Consider the following 13,070-nt stretch of genomic DNA (forward strand, 5'->3'; position numbering starts at 1 on the left):
GCATAGATGCTCTGTAAATATCACAGTCTCAAATCTATTTCTTAAGACATTGGCACTGGAGCTTGCTCTCTCTTGCTAAAGTTTGCTATCTCGTGATTATAAGATTTTGAAGGGAAAAAATGGAGTCTTACTTGGCCTGTAAGACAAGAAACTTCATTTGCAAAAAGCAATTTTTTATCACAAAAACATTACATTTTGAGTGAATAAAAATTGTCTTAATTTTTAAAATAAACTCTTTGCAATAGATGACTTGTGATAGCCTCACTTTTGTGAAGGAGTAACTGAAATAATTAGCAATTTATTTAGGGTAAGAGATGTACATCAGCACAGAGTTCTAGAGCAGGATGCTTGCTTTTCTGAGCCAGGGGTACAGTCCAGATGTTTCCCTTTAGTTTTTCCAGTTGGAGTGTTCCTTAGACCTTTTCTTGCAATGCAGCCTTTTATGAAATAGTGGAAAAAGCACAATTTATGTTTGCAATTCAAAGCAAAGATTTCCAGGTTTGGGGGTTGTTATGCAAGGGTGAGCCAGAAGAGAGAACTTGACATTACACAGTGGCATGGTTATAGACATAGTGGAAAAGGTTCCTCTCTCCTTCTGAGGAGAGGATAAAGCTGTTGGGATAACTAACTGCAAAATGAAATGGGAGACTGCTGTTCTGGAAGGGCTCAGTGCCTCTTTAATCAAGGAAAGTTATGAAACCTAGAGAGAATATTATTTGAATAGCCTTGACTGTTTGTCACACAGGGAATTTCTTTGGAGATCAAAGAAAAGGTATTTGCCTAAAGGTATTAAATGAGTTGCTTTAATTGTCATATCTAGCAGTGTTAGGTTCAACTCTGCTTCTACTTTTTAGGCAGAGAGAAGGTCTCCAGCTTTATAAGGAGAAAAAAGATGTTCACCTCCTGAACTGGGCCAGGCAAAATAATAGTACAACATAGTACTTTTTAAAAAATGGGTGAACTCTTGTTGTGTGAACTCTGGGTTCAGCTTTAGAACATCTTGTTCTGTGCTGCTATCAACAACAGTATAATTTTTCTGGCCTGCAGTAGCTGATTGGCCAGCTCATGATTATTTTCATTAAGTATCCTTCAGTGACAGCCTAAGAACATAAGTCTCTTCAAGCGATTACTGAATTTGCCCTTTAGCCTATTTAAATTTGTTTTTTGTCATTGCTTTTTGTCTTTCATCTGAAAATTAAAATATATGCACTTCTAGTTAATTTTTTTAAAATCTATTTTAAATTTCTTTCCCCCACTGCTGCTTGTTGCAGTGAGTCCCTACTGTGAAGAGCTCCTGTGGTTTATTTGTTTGTATCTCAGGCTGCTCTGCAGAAGAGACTTTGATGTTGTTTGGTTCCTTCAAACTGCCTGTAATGATGCAGTGTTAACAGTGAGATTACAGCAGCATGTTAGGGAAAAATGATCATGGAATATTTTTGCTTGGAATTTTAGGAAGTTTTATGTTTCAGGGAAAGATGGAATTAATCTCATCCTACTAAGGAAGGATGCTGGATTGATCTGTTCCCAAAAGGACTGCAGATCCAGGATTAATGAAGCAAGGTTTCTTTCCATTACTACTGAGGAATTGTATATGATTTAATCATAATTTTTTTCAACTCTAATTTCTTTTCATTAGGGTTTTCAGAGAGCTAATGAAGGAAAAGTCAAAGAGTCTAAGACATCAGCACAGAATAATACATCTTATGAATGAAAAATTACTTAATTTAGAATTGTCAAAAGCTGTGCATCTTATATATACATCATTATTAGTTTGATTTATGATACTGCTTTTAATAAGTTGTATCAATACGTTTGAAAGGTTAACTGAGTGAAGTGCATCTGTATTTTATTACATACAAAGCACTGATTTTTAGCTAGTGACTCATTGACTGTTGCAGAAATCCATCTTTAGCCATTATGGCAACCATCCCTGATTTCCATAAGGATTTCAATTATTTTGTTGATTTATCTTTTTAATATTTTAGATTGAATCATTTCTTGACTCAACAGTAGAATACATTAGAAAGTTGCATTATCATTGTGGTCATTGCATATGGTAAATCATGCTTTTAAAACAGACCAAGTGAATATCCTGGCATCATTAGGTACTCTGGAAAAAGTTACAAGTGTAACATTGAATGCTGGTTCTGAGACTGAAACCATGGGAAATCCCTAGGGATAAACCAGCTAAGGTTCTGTCACATACTCAGCTTTCCTTCTCTTAGGTGAGTGTCTCCTTAGGTAGTGTGTCCAATGCTTGGGAAACATTTTAACATCCCTAATGCTCAAGGTTCCTTCCCATGTGCAGGGTGGTGACATTGCCTGCGTTCCTAGGGCTTGTTTGGAGGCTGATGATTCACAGTTTGAGGTCATAGAGATTCTAGTGGAGGTGCACACGGAGGTGCTCTGATGATTTTGAATTGTATAATCACAAAACCTTTTCAGATAAATACCTGGGATGCACATGTGGTTGTACTGCAGTCTGCTGAAGGGGGGTGGAACAGTTCCACCTTGCATGTCAGTGTCTGTTTTCATTTGTGTATGGGATTCAGATTCTAACTCCCGCATAAAGAAACCTACTGGGATATGGATTGTAATATCATGTTTAAAAATACTCCCCTGCCAGCAGTGATAGTTTACTACTAACCTTTTCTTTTCTCTTTTCAGATCTTTTTGGATCCCTGTCTAGCTGATCAATGTTACCAAATTCTCTCTCGTGACATTCTCAAGCAGCCAAAATGAAGTTGAAGCATAACATCAACCCTGTTCTTCTACAGTTGATAAACTTCATAGTGCTGTTGTACTCCCTTGTAACGTACATTCCATGGTACATACTTTCAGGATCAAAGCAGGCTATAGCAAAAGCCAAGCAGGTTAAAGCCAGACCTGTGAATAACAAGCCTGGGGGTGCATACAGATCTGTTAACAGTCTGCATTGCTTAGCTTCAGTTTTATATCCTGGGTGTGATACACTCGACAAAGTTTTTAAATACGCTAAAACTAAATATAAGGACAAAAAACTCTTGGGAACACGTGAAATTCTGAAAGAGGAAGATGAAATCCAGCCATCAGGAAAAGTTTTTAAAAAGGTAAGTATTTTCTGCCTTCAAGAATTTTTTTCCAAAGTATGTTTACTTTCTTATACAGCACTTCTAGTCCAGTAGAGCAAAGCTGGGGAAACAATAAATTTCTCTGCTTAGATTCTGTAGCTGTGAAAAGAATTAAATTATCTAATTCCCAATCTTTCAATACTTGGCATTTAAACCAAATCTCAACCTTTTGCAGTCTTGAATAGATATCCTGTTTATGGTTTCAGTCAAAGAAAAAACACAAGTATGTTTTAGGTATTTGTTTTGAATATTCATCTGGTGATGTAACTGGCTTTAAAGGTTTCTTTAAGTGAATTTTAAAATGTCTCCATTTGTGTTATTTTGAACTGCAATCAGATAAATATATAAAAATTCCTAGATGCCAGTACTCAGATGTGCCTTTCCAGCAGACTTAGTTGATATTTAAAGATTTGCTGTTCTGTCCTGGGAATTCAGGGCTTAAATGAATCTTTGTTTGTAAAAGGATTGCACAGACATATTGGAAGAGTTTTTTTTTTCTTTGAGTCTCCTTTAAGGTGAACTACTCTGCTAATCTGTAATCCTGGTGTGTGTGGGAGATGTAATTTCAGTACCTGACAACAGCTCTGTTGTTTCAAGGGACTGACTTTTTACAACGTTCAAGCCTCTACTGTCATTTGCTGCTTTGTATTTGTTCAGACACATTGAAAAATGCACTTTTGCCTGAAGCAGCAAGGCAGAATACTGCAACAGAATATGCATATTTGTGCATCTCTGGTGTTAAAGGTCTGCATTTCTCTATTAGAAGTTGTTAAATCCACAGCAGGTAATTTTTGGTTAAGATTTGTTTCCATGCTGATGAAAAAAATGTCTCTTTGTGCTGCTAGTTTTAATTCTGATAGAGGAGTATGCTTAAAATTGAATTTGGTTAAAATCCCAGTATATAACAAAATTTAGTTCTGTCTAAATCTTTATACAAACTTTATTGTTAGTGAAATTCCCCCCTAGCTGTGGAGTTAGTTTTGTAGTGTGATGGAAATGCTGGGGTGAATGGTTACGTGTACTCTTGCTTGATGCACATTTTGCTACCTCATTACCCTGTAAAGAAACAAAGTTCATGTTGTACCGAGAGTGGCTTCTGAGCACAGATGAGAATTTTGGCTGCCTGTGACGTGTGCCCTGTTTTTTAATCATAATTGTGGATGCAAGACTCAAGAACTTAGGAGTTTTAGCTTTTTCCATTATGTAAGCAAAGCGTTGTGAGTATTGGAAAGCTGAGGAATGTTTGTGTTGATCCACTTCAATGACTTGTTTGTGAGTATTTAGACTTAGAAATGACCCAAGTTAGGTAATTTTGTCTAAGCTTGACACAAGGGTTCATTGTAGTCGACTGCTGTACTTGCTCCCGTGTTACTTTGTTCCAAGTTGTGGCATTATCACAGAAGTCCACTTTAAATTGGGTTTTTTTCTGTTAGGGAATACAATGTTTCTTAGGACTGCATAGCATGTGTTAGCAAGTGAGGAAAATCAGAACATTTCATAAGATATCTTGTTAATTCTAAATGTCAGGGTTCTCTTTGATTTCTGTCTTTAATTCCAGGCACCTTTTTATTGCCTGGTTCCCTTTAGCAAAACCAGCTTGCTGAGGTTTGGTGCAGTTCTTCCGAAAGGTGCACAACAAGTTTAATTCTTAGGGATAATGCATGTAATTTCTATATTTTGCAGGATCTGCAATATATTTTTATATATATGAAAAAAAAGTAAAATATTCAAATTTTGATTATGGGGAAAACTGAGTGTCCTTGAACTTGTAGCTAAAATTAATTAGAGCTTCTGAACATCTTTAAGATCAGATAATCCATTAATTTATTGTGAGAACAGTGATGTCTCAGATAATCTGTAATTTCTTAAATTTTTATGATAGTGTATTGTTACAAAAATATTTGTTTCTTTGCAGATTCCAAAGTAGCTGATATTCATGGGTGTGAATGAAATGCAAATACTTGCTTATGCAGTAGTTGCATTTCATAGTAATTCATATGTCGTTAGTTCTTCTATTTCCTTCTCTAGTGTACTTCTCCAATTTCCTTCTCCAAAATCATGCATACCTAATATTAATTTCATAGGCCATGTATTTAAGTCAAGATAAAATAATGTTGAAAGTACCTCTGAGATTAAGATATAATTAATTGGAAAAGGGACTCAATTTAACCGGAACTGAAGTTTTATGATGCCCAAAAGATAAGCTTCATTATTTTGTGTTGTCTTACTTATATCATCAGGTGCTTGCTTTGGTCTGTGTTGGTATGTGGATTTGGCTTTGTGTGTGTCTTCCTTCATTGGTTTATTTTTTGAGGGAGATGTGTGTTTGTTTTGAGAGCTTGCTCAGCTTTAAAAAGGGTTGGTGACCAGGAACAGAATTACTGGGAGCATAATAAATAAGACATAGTGGGGAGAAGAAAGCAGCATTGCTGGGGAAGGTGATGCATCTAAAACCTGAGAGACTTGGGTGCAACAGTAAACAACATAGGCAAGCACTTGGGAATTCAGAACTTTGCTTATTATTGACAATACTGAAACTTAAAGTGAAGGTCCAGAAAGGTTCTTGCCATGCCAAGTCACTGAGCAGTACTAGAGTCACTTATGATGTTGAAAACCATAGATTGCTATGTAAATTGTATGTTGGGGTGGGGGATCAGATACATTCAGCTGCAATCCACGTGTTCATGTGAAAAAGACCAGAAGTGGATATTTCAAATAACTTCCTTTGTATTATTTTCAATGTACTTTTACAAGAAAATATATTTAATTTATGATCACCGGTTTCTAAATCATAGTCAGGGTTCTTTAAACCTTATAAGGCACTTACAGGACGACCTTCAAAGGTAACTGAGATCAGGTAATTTAATGACTCTACATGAGCCTGCAGCTTTATCAAGACCATTTTTTGCACCTTTGCACTAAAAATTTTAATATGTTTCTAAAATTCATGTAAAAGAAATGTTAGCAGTGTGTTTAGTCTCTGCTTTTCTGGATTTCCAAATATTAGTTGAGTCTGGATGCTTCCAAGTCATTTTGTGCCAGTGTGACTCAGGCTGCAGTTTGAAGCTGGAGCAGGAGAGGGCAGCGTTTTCCATGGAATGCCGTGTTTCCAGGTGAAACCTCAGAGCTGCAGTCCCTGCTGGCTGCCTTTGTGGGACTCCTTATAAAGTCTCTGCTGAAATTCACTTCTCGAGCCCTTTTACCAACTCTTGGACAGTTGGTAAAGTTATTTTCTTTCCATTAGTTATCAAGCAGAAGTAACCTCTGAAAGTTGTTAAGTTAAATGTGTGTGAATGTTTAAAGGATTATGGCACCTAATGCCAGTCTTATCACCTGCTTGCAGCAGAAGCTGAATCACAGAATTGTTGGGGTTGGGAGGGACTTCTGGAGATCATCCAGTCCCACCCCCTGCCCAGGCAGGGTCACCCAGAGCAGGTGGCACAGGAACATGTCCAGGTGTGTTTGGAATGTCTCCAGAGGAGGAGGCTCCACACCTTCCCTGGGCAGCTCTTCCAGTGCTCTGCCACCCTCAGTGTAAAGAAATTCTTCCTCCTGTTGAAATGGAACTTGTTATGTTTTAGTTCATGGTCATTGCTCCTTGTCCCATCACTGGGAACCCTCGGACAGAGCCTGGCACCATCCCCTTGACAACCCTTTGATATTTGTATGCATTAATGAGATCTCCTGAGCCTTCTCTTCTCCAGGCAAGAGAGATGCTCCAGACCCCTCATCTTCTTTGTGGCACCCACTGGACTCTGTCCAGTAGCTCCTTGTCTTTCTTGCACTGTTCATTGGAAAATGTTAGCAATAGCTGCTGAGGGCAAGGCCAGGAAGGGAGATGGATTTGGAGACATGCTCCAGCATAAGGAGTGTCCTGCAGAGGAAGCTGATAGAGAGGTGCAGGAGAAAGGGACTTACAGAGGCAGTTTAGTATATATATATATTAATATCTGTCATTCACTAATGTGTATACAATATAAATGTCATAGGGATTGAATAGAGAAGCAACACTGGCTGTGGGGAAGGAACACTGGAATTTGAATTGTAAGGCAGTAGGAAAGTAAAACTCAAAATTGCTGCATTGAAAAATATGTTACCTTTTCTCACATCAGTGTTCTTCAGAAATGTATTTTTACATAAATAGGTACAGCCAACAGTGCTTTACATCCTTAAAAAGGGCTTTTCCTTTTTAAGAAAAGAAAGCACCAATGAGGTGAGCTTTCAATACATATCAAACTTGCTTGAGCAATGAGAATGAATTACTTAAGAGAACAAAAAAGGGAAAAAAAGCAGAATCACAAGTATTGCTTGGAGAGATTAATTTTTTTGCCATTTAATGATTTATTTTCCCCAGTTCAGTTACAGAATGGTGGAAATTACTAAAACCTGTTAAGAATTGGCAAGCTTACCAGAAACAGTAACAAGAATCTGCTTGTATTTCTTGGCCTAATTATTTGTGAGCAGTTTTCCTGAGGCTACACTGTAGGCAGAGTATAATGGGGAAAGGGTGTCACCCAAGGCACTGCTATAAATTGTTTTCAACTGATCAGCTTGTCAAGAACTTCCACATCTGCCAAAAATACTGCCTTTGGGGAAAAACATATCCCAAGCTGGAATTTAAATTCCAAATGACTGAAATTTGGATGGACAGGAAGAGGTACAATATTTGTTTTGGAAGCAGTGAGAGTTTTCCACACCAGAAATATCTTGGTGTGTTGAAACAAAAAGGGACTCCCAGGTCCCTCCTCTTCCTCAGGGGGCTGTGGCAGTGAGCACCAGCCCTGCCCCACGTGCTGCCATTTCAACCTGAGCTTTCTGCTCCAGAAAGGGTTTGGCATTGGAAGCAGCCTGTTTGCCACTGAAACAGAGCTTCTGGAAATAAACCAGGAAAACCTGAGCAGATATTGTGTGAGAGATCTGTATTTTCTGGTGGAATTGCTATATATTGCTGTTGTTGACAAATGTTTTTTGGACTTGATAAATGATATTTTCCCATGAAGACATTAGTGAAATTTTTCAAGCAGCTGCATGTGTACCTGTTTGTCCTGCTAAACAAGTAGGTTAATGAGCAATATGCAGTGAAGCTGTAGTAGGTACAACTCATTGTTACAACTAATTGTAACTTAAACAGTTTGGAAAATTATCTTGACAAAAGTAATCTACTAGATTTTATTTTTCTATTTTTGAGTTTGAGAGAGATTTTGAAATACGTTTTATTAAATAAGTGGATGTGGAAATACAGACTCACTAGAAATGTAGTTACATGTCAAAAAGTTGTTAGATTTGACAGACCAAAGTCTGAAATCTAATTCACATTGATGAATGGAATATGGAAAAAAGAATGAAGGAGATTTTCTAGTTCAGGTTTTTCTAGGGTTTTTTTTTGTGTTTGTTTGCATTTATTACTAATGCTTTGTAAAGAACATGTCTGAAATAGTTGATTAAAAATTGTTTTTCAAAATTGTAAGTGTGCTTATATAAGCAGATGGGTAGGATATAATATTTTAGAGTATAGGTTTTCAGTATAAAACATCTTCATACTATATCTACATATGGAAATGTCTAGTCTGGTCTCAAAGAAATAGCCTGTCACTCAGTAAGGAAATGGTACTGCAAGGTGCAAGTGCATACAGAAATTTGGGTAGTGACCTGTAAATTCAAATCCAGTTTTACTGTGCACCAGCTTTCCCATATGGAAAAGTGAGATTGTGTAATATATTCTACATGACTTCTCAGAACTGAGGCTTCTCAGTAATTTCCTATCCTGTCTTCTGTCCCGCTTTTGTTTAACAGTAAAAAAAGGCAAAATTATTGCTACTCATCCCCTTGACATTTGTTTCAGAACAAAGGGAAGGGGATTTCACAATTTCTGACTGAGGGCCCATGGACATACTGCTTTCTGGTTTCCAGTTATTTTAGTGAACATCTGAATGTCATATTTGTGTATAATTGTAGCCTAAATATCCAAGAAAGTAAATATAGAGAATGTACTATGCTAACTAGTGCTTTTCATCCTTTACATAAACCAAACCCTTTTAAAAAGCAGAGGTGTGTGAGCCAGATAACCAAACACAGTCTTTCAGAGGACTTCATGTGCTTTCCCTTCTGTGAAAATAGAAATTGAGGTGGTAACATGCAAGGAGATTTTGCATTGTGATATGGTATTTATGTTGGAACTTCCACAGGCCCTGTAGCTTTTGGCAAGAAAAAGTATCATCTTTATCTTGAGTGAACTGCTGTTATAATTCAAGCACATTTCACTCAAACATCTGTGGATTCTTCACATGGTTGAAGACGTAGTAGGACATGTGTTAAGGATTTTAATTTTCTTAATTGATTTTATTATTCTTATTAGGTCATCCTTGGCAAGTACACCTGGCTTTCTTATGAAGATGTATACATTAAAGCTGTTAATTTTGGAAATGGCTTAGCAGTCTTGGGTCAGCAGCCAAAGACTAACATTGCCATCTTCTGTGAGACCAGAGCTGAGTGGATGATTGCAGCCCAGGCCTGCTTTATGTGCAACTACCAGCGTGAGTACCTGTCTTCCCTCAAGTTTTTATGGCTTTTGATCTCACAATCTCAAAACAAAACTTTCTTGCTTTGCTTTATGTACTAATAATGCTTTATCTAGATTTTATGTAGAACATTAAAGTTTTCAAATTGAAAAATACTGCATAAGGTAGAAACTGCACTTCGTAGCCTTTTGCTTAAGTGAATAGAGAAACCTGTATCTGTTGGCAGATGGGGAGAATGGTTTTGGGAAGTATAGTGTGCTCAATGAATTTGTGAGAGGTTTATTTTCTTTTCATCTCAGATCAGTACAGATTCCCAGGTTTCTGAAAACAAACAAACAAAAATCACACATGAATTCATTGACTTGATTTCAGGAGTTGACGTCAAACCTTCATCTGTGCCTGCAAGTTTTGTTTTATCTGGATATTTTGTCAGTTCTTTAATTTTGATTTTGGTTAGGCCTATTTTTCTTGCTCAAGAATGTACTGAGTGCTGGTCTCAGTGTACTGTAGTTGTTTAAATGTCTGTTTCATCATTGCTCCTTAATATGTCCTTCACCTAACTAAGCCTAGCCTGGATGTGTTCTGTGATGCTCTCAGGGGGACACATCTTGTCCCTCAGGGCATGCCACAGACTGCTTTCCTCACAGGAGCAGCCTTTTTCTTCCTGTGCCACATTTAACCTACTTCAATAAGAGGTGGACTGTAAAAGCCAGATGTGCAGAAATTCCTGATTTCCTACCTAGAGACAGTAAAGATCTCTAACAGTTTTAGTTTTTTTCAGATTTTGGAAGCAAGTCTAATAAGATTTATATTTAAATGGTCCCTCTGAGTATGTAGCAGTTTTCATTTAGGGATGTTTTTACTCCTGTCTCTGGTTATTTTGCATGTTCCTTTTGCTGTGTTGGTCCCTCAGTGTTAAGGAAGGAGCTGAGCTGGTGGCAAGGTGCATTGCTCTGGCCTTTAGCATTTCAAAGTCAGCCTGCTTGCCTTGTGTGACAGCTGGCTCTGTGACAAGGAGGGACAGGATGTTGTGTAGGGACTGTAGCAATGCTTTTGGCATGGCCTCCTGTAGTACCTGTACAGCCAAACTGTTCAGATAAAGGTGGGTGAGGTGGACCATTGGCTGCAAGGATTGTAAGCCACAGAACAGAGTTAGTTGCCAGCCTTCAGTGGCTGACAGTGACTCCAGTACTGCTTGATTTCTTTATTGAAGGTCTGGGTGATGGGACAGAGTGCAACACACACAGGGGGTGTGAGCTGGTGGCGTGTTAGGGGCAACAGCCAGTGCTCCCAAGGGTGGGGCTGCTGTGGAGAGAGGAGACTCTCAGCTGGAGAAATGGGTTGTCTGGAACCTCATGGAATTCAATAAAGACACTTAAAATTTCCTCTGTGTGCACCTCATGCACCAGTATAGGCTGGGGGAGAGCTGGAGAGAGCAGCTTTGCAGGGGAGGACCTGAGGGTTCTGGTGGGCCATGGGTTCCCCTGGATTTTGCAGCACTTTCTTGCAGTGAAGGCCAGCAGCATCCTGGATGGTGGTAGCATGAGTGTAGGTAGGTCCAGGGAAATGATCCTTCTCCTCCTTTTGGACACTGGTAGAACCACATCTGGACTGCTGTGTCCACACTGGGGCTTCCTATTAGGAAAAAGGATGCTGACATCCTGGAGCAAGTCTGGTGTAGGGCTGCCAAGGTGCTGGAGGGGCTGGAGAACGTGACATCTGAGGAGAGGCTGACAGAGGGGTCTGTTCAGCATTAAGATGACTTCAGATCTTGCTGCTGTCTGACACTACCCAGGGCAGTATACAGAGATGGAGCTAGGCTCTGCTCACAAAGGTGTGCTTTGACCTCTGCAGGCCACAGTCACAAGCTCAATGGCAGGAAAATTTGATTGCATATTAGGACAAACATCTTCATTATGAGGGTGATTTGATATCAGAACAGGAGCAAAGAATGGTTGTGAAATCTTCATCCTTGGAGACCTGTAAAACCCAGACTGGCCACGGCTCTGAGCACTCTGCTGCAGTGGATGGTGTGTGCTGTGATCTTTCCAGGTGTCTTCCCACCCAAACTGGTGATGCTTTTGGTTGGTTCTTCAATGAGTAAATGTTTCTGGCCTGCCTGCCAGAGCAGAGAACTGCACAGACTATTCTCAGATTAGATGCCTATGCTGCTTTTAAACCACATGTCTCTGTGCCAGTTCCCTTTTATCACTTTTGGGATCTGTCAGATTCCTAGTGGCTATCCTGGGAATAAAATGTAAAAGCTTGTATAATATTTTTTTTTTCCTTTGGAACTGAAGCACATTTACAAATCCTAGGGAGATCTGCAATTTGAGGGGGGAAAAATCTGAGCTAGGGGCTGGATGTTGTGAGCAGGATGATGTCCATGTTTTTGGGTTTGTTGGATTAGTGCTTTAAATCCCCTTACTGCAACGTGCCTCAGCTCACACTCTGACGTGGTGTTCAGCATCTAAGCTGTGTCATCTTCTGTGAACTTGGCTGACTTGTGCTGGCAGATGAAGAGAGAGCTGTGCAGTGTTCACAGGCAGCTTGCAGGAGAAACTGGAAGATTCAGATGGTGTTGAAGCAGTAGTAGTGGCAAGACATCGCTAAATGGCTTATGTTAGCATTTTTCAGTGTGCAGGTTTAATACCAGCTAACTGCTGTGGGGGTGTTGGGACATTCTTTCCAAATGTGAAATGTGTTCAGTCTGATGCATTCAGACATTCTGGGCCCAGAACTCATGTCAACAGAGCAGGTTCATCTCAGTGTTGGAGAGAATGCCTTTTTGCAGTACTAAACTGCATATAAATTTATATATGAAAAATAAATATATAAATATATTTATATTATTATGTATTTATATATAGATAAAAATAAGGAAAGTGAAGTTTTTTATGGATTACTTGCACAAACAAATGATTTTATGGTTGGAAATATTGCTTGATTTTAAATATGACTTTTTCTGAAGTTCTCAGTTTTGTATTTGCAGGAGGTAGAGCGGGATTGCTAGTTCAGAAACAGAAATAGTACTAATGTGAAAGCAGATTTTATTCCTAAGTACCTTTTCATGTGTGTGAACAGCTTTTCACCAGGGCAGGAAGATAAAAGACAAGAGTGCATAGCCAAATGGTGGAATAGGAGAGGTTAGGTTTCATTTTTCAATCATGCTTGAGCAGAAGTGGTTTTGTCAGAATTAAATTTGGCTGAAGCCTCTAAAGGTGCATTTTTCTTTTTATTCTTGATGTACAATGGATGCTGAAATACTCAGTTTAACATTCCAGTTACCTTGAAATAAATTGTTCTTGAAATAAAAGTTCTATTTATTTCTTTAGGGCAAGGTTTTATCTTTTTATATCGGGACAAATTTAGTGGTGTTGGGGATTTTCTTTTTGCCAGGCCTTTGGTCAGTTAACAAAGGCTCACTTATACTATTGCATGT

General features: G+C 38.6%; 1 protein-coding gene across 7 annotated transcripts in view; it reads left to right on the forward strand.

The window, feature by feature from the left end:
- Nucleotides 1-13,070, forward strand: part of ACSL3 (acyl-CoA synthetase long chain family member 3) — a 47,974-nt gene that overhangs the window by 17,158 nt on the left and 17,746 nt on the right. For all 7 annotated transcript variants that reach the window (XM_086844303.1, XM_086844307.1, XM_086844302.1 and 4 more), the window contains 2 exons: nt 2,668-3,089; nt 9,466-9,643. In XM_086844303.1, the coding sequence (XP_086700429.1) occupies nt 2,739-3,089; nt 9,466-9,643 (529 nt within the window). In that variant the 5' untranslated portion in view covers nt 2,668-2,738. The remainder of the gene's footprint in view (nt 1-2,667; nt 3,090-9,465; nt 9,644-13,070) is intronic.

This window comes from Cyanistes caeruleus, chromosome 10 (assembly GCF_971803275.1).
Source record: "Cyanistes caeruleus chromosome 10, bCyaCae1.hap1.1, whole genome shotgun sequence".
Lineage (NCBI taxonomy): Eukaryota > Metazoa > Chordata > Aves > Passeriformes > Paridae > Cyanistes > Cyanistes caeruleus.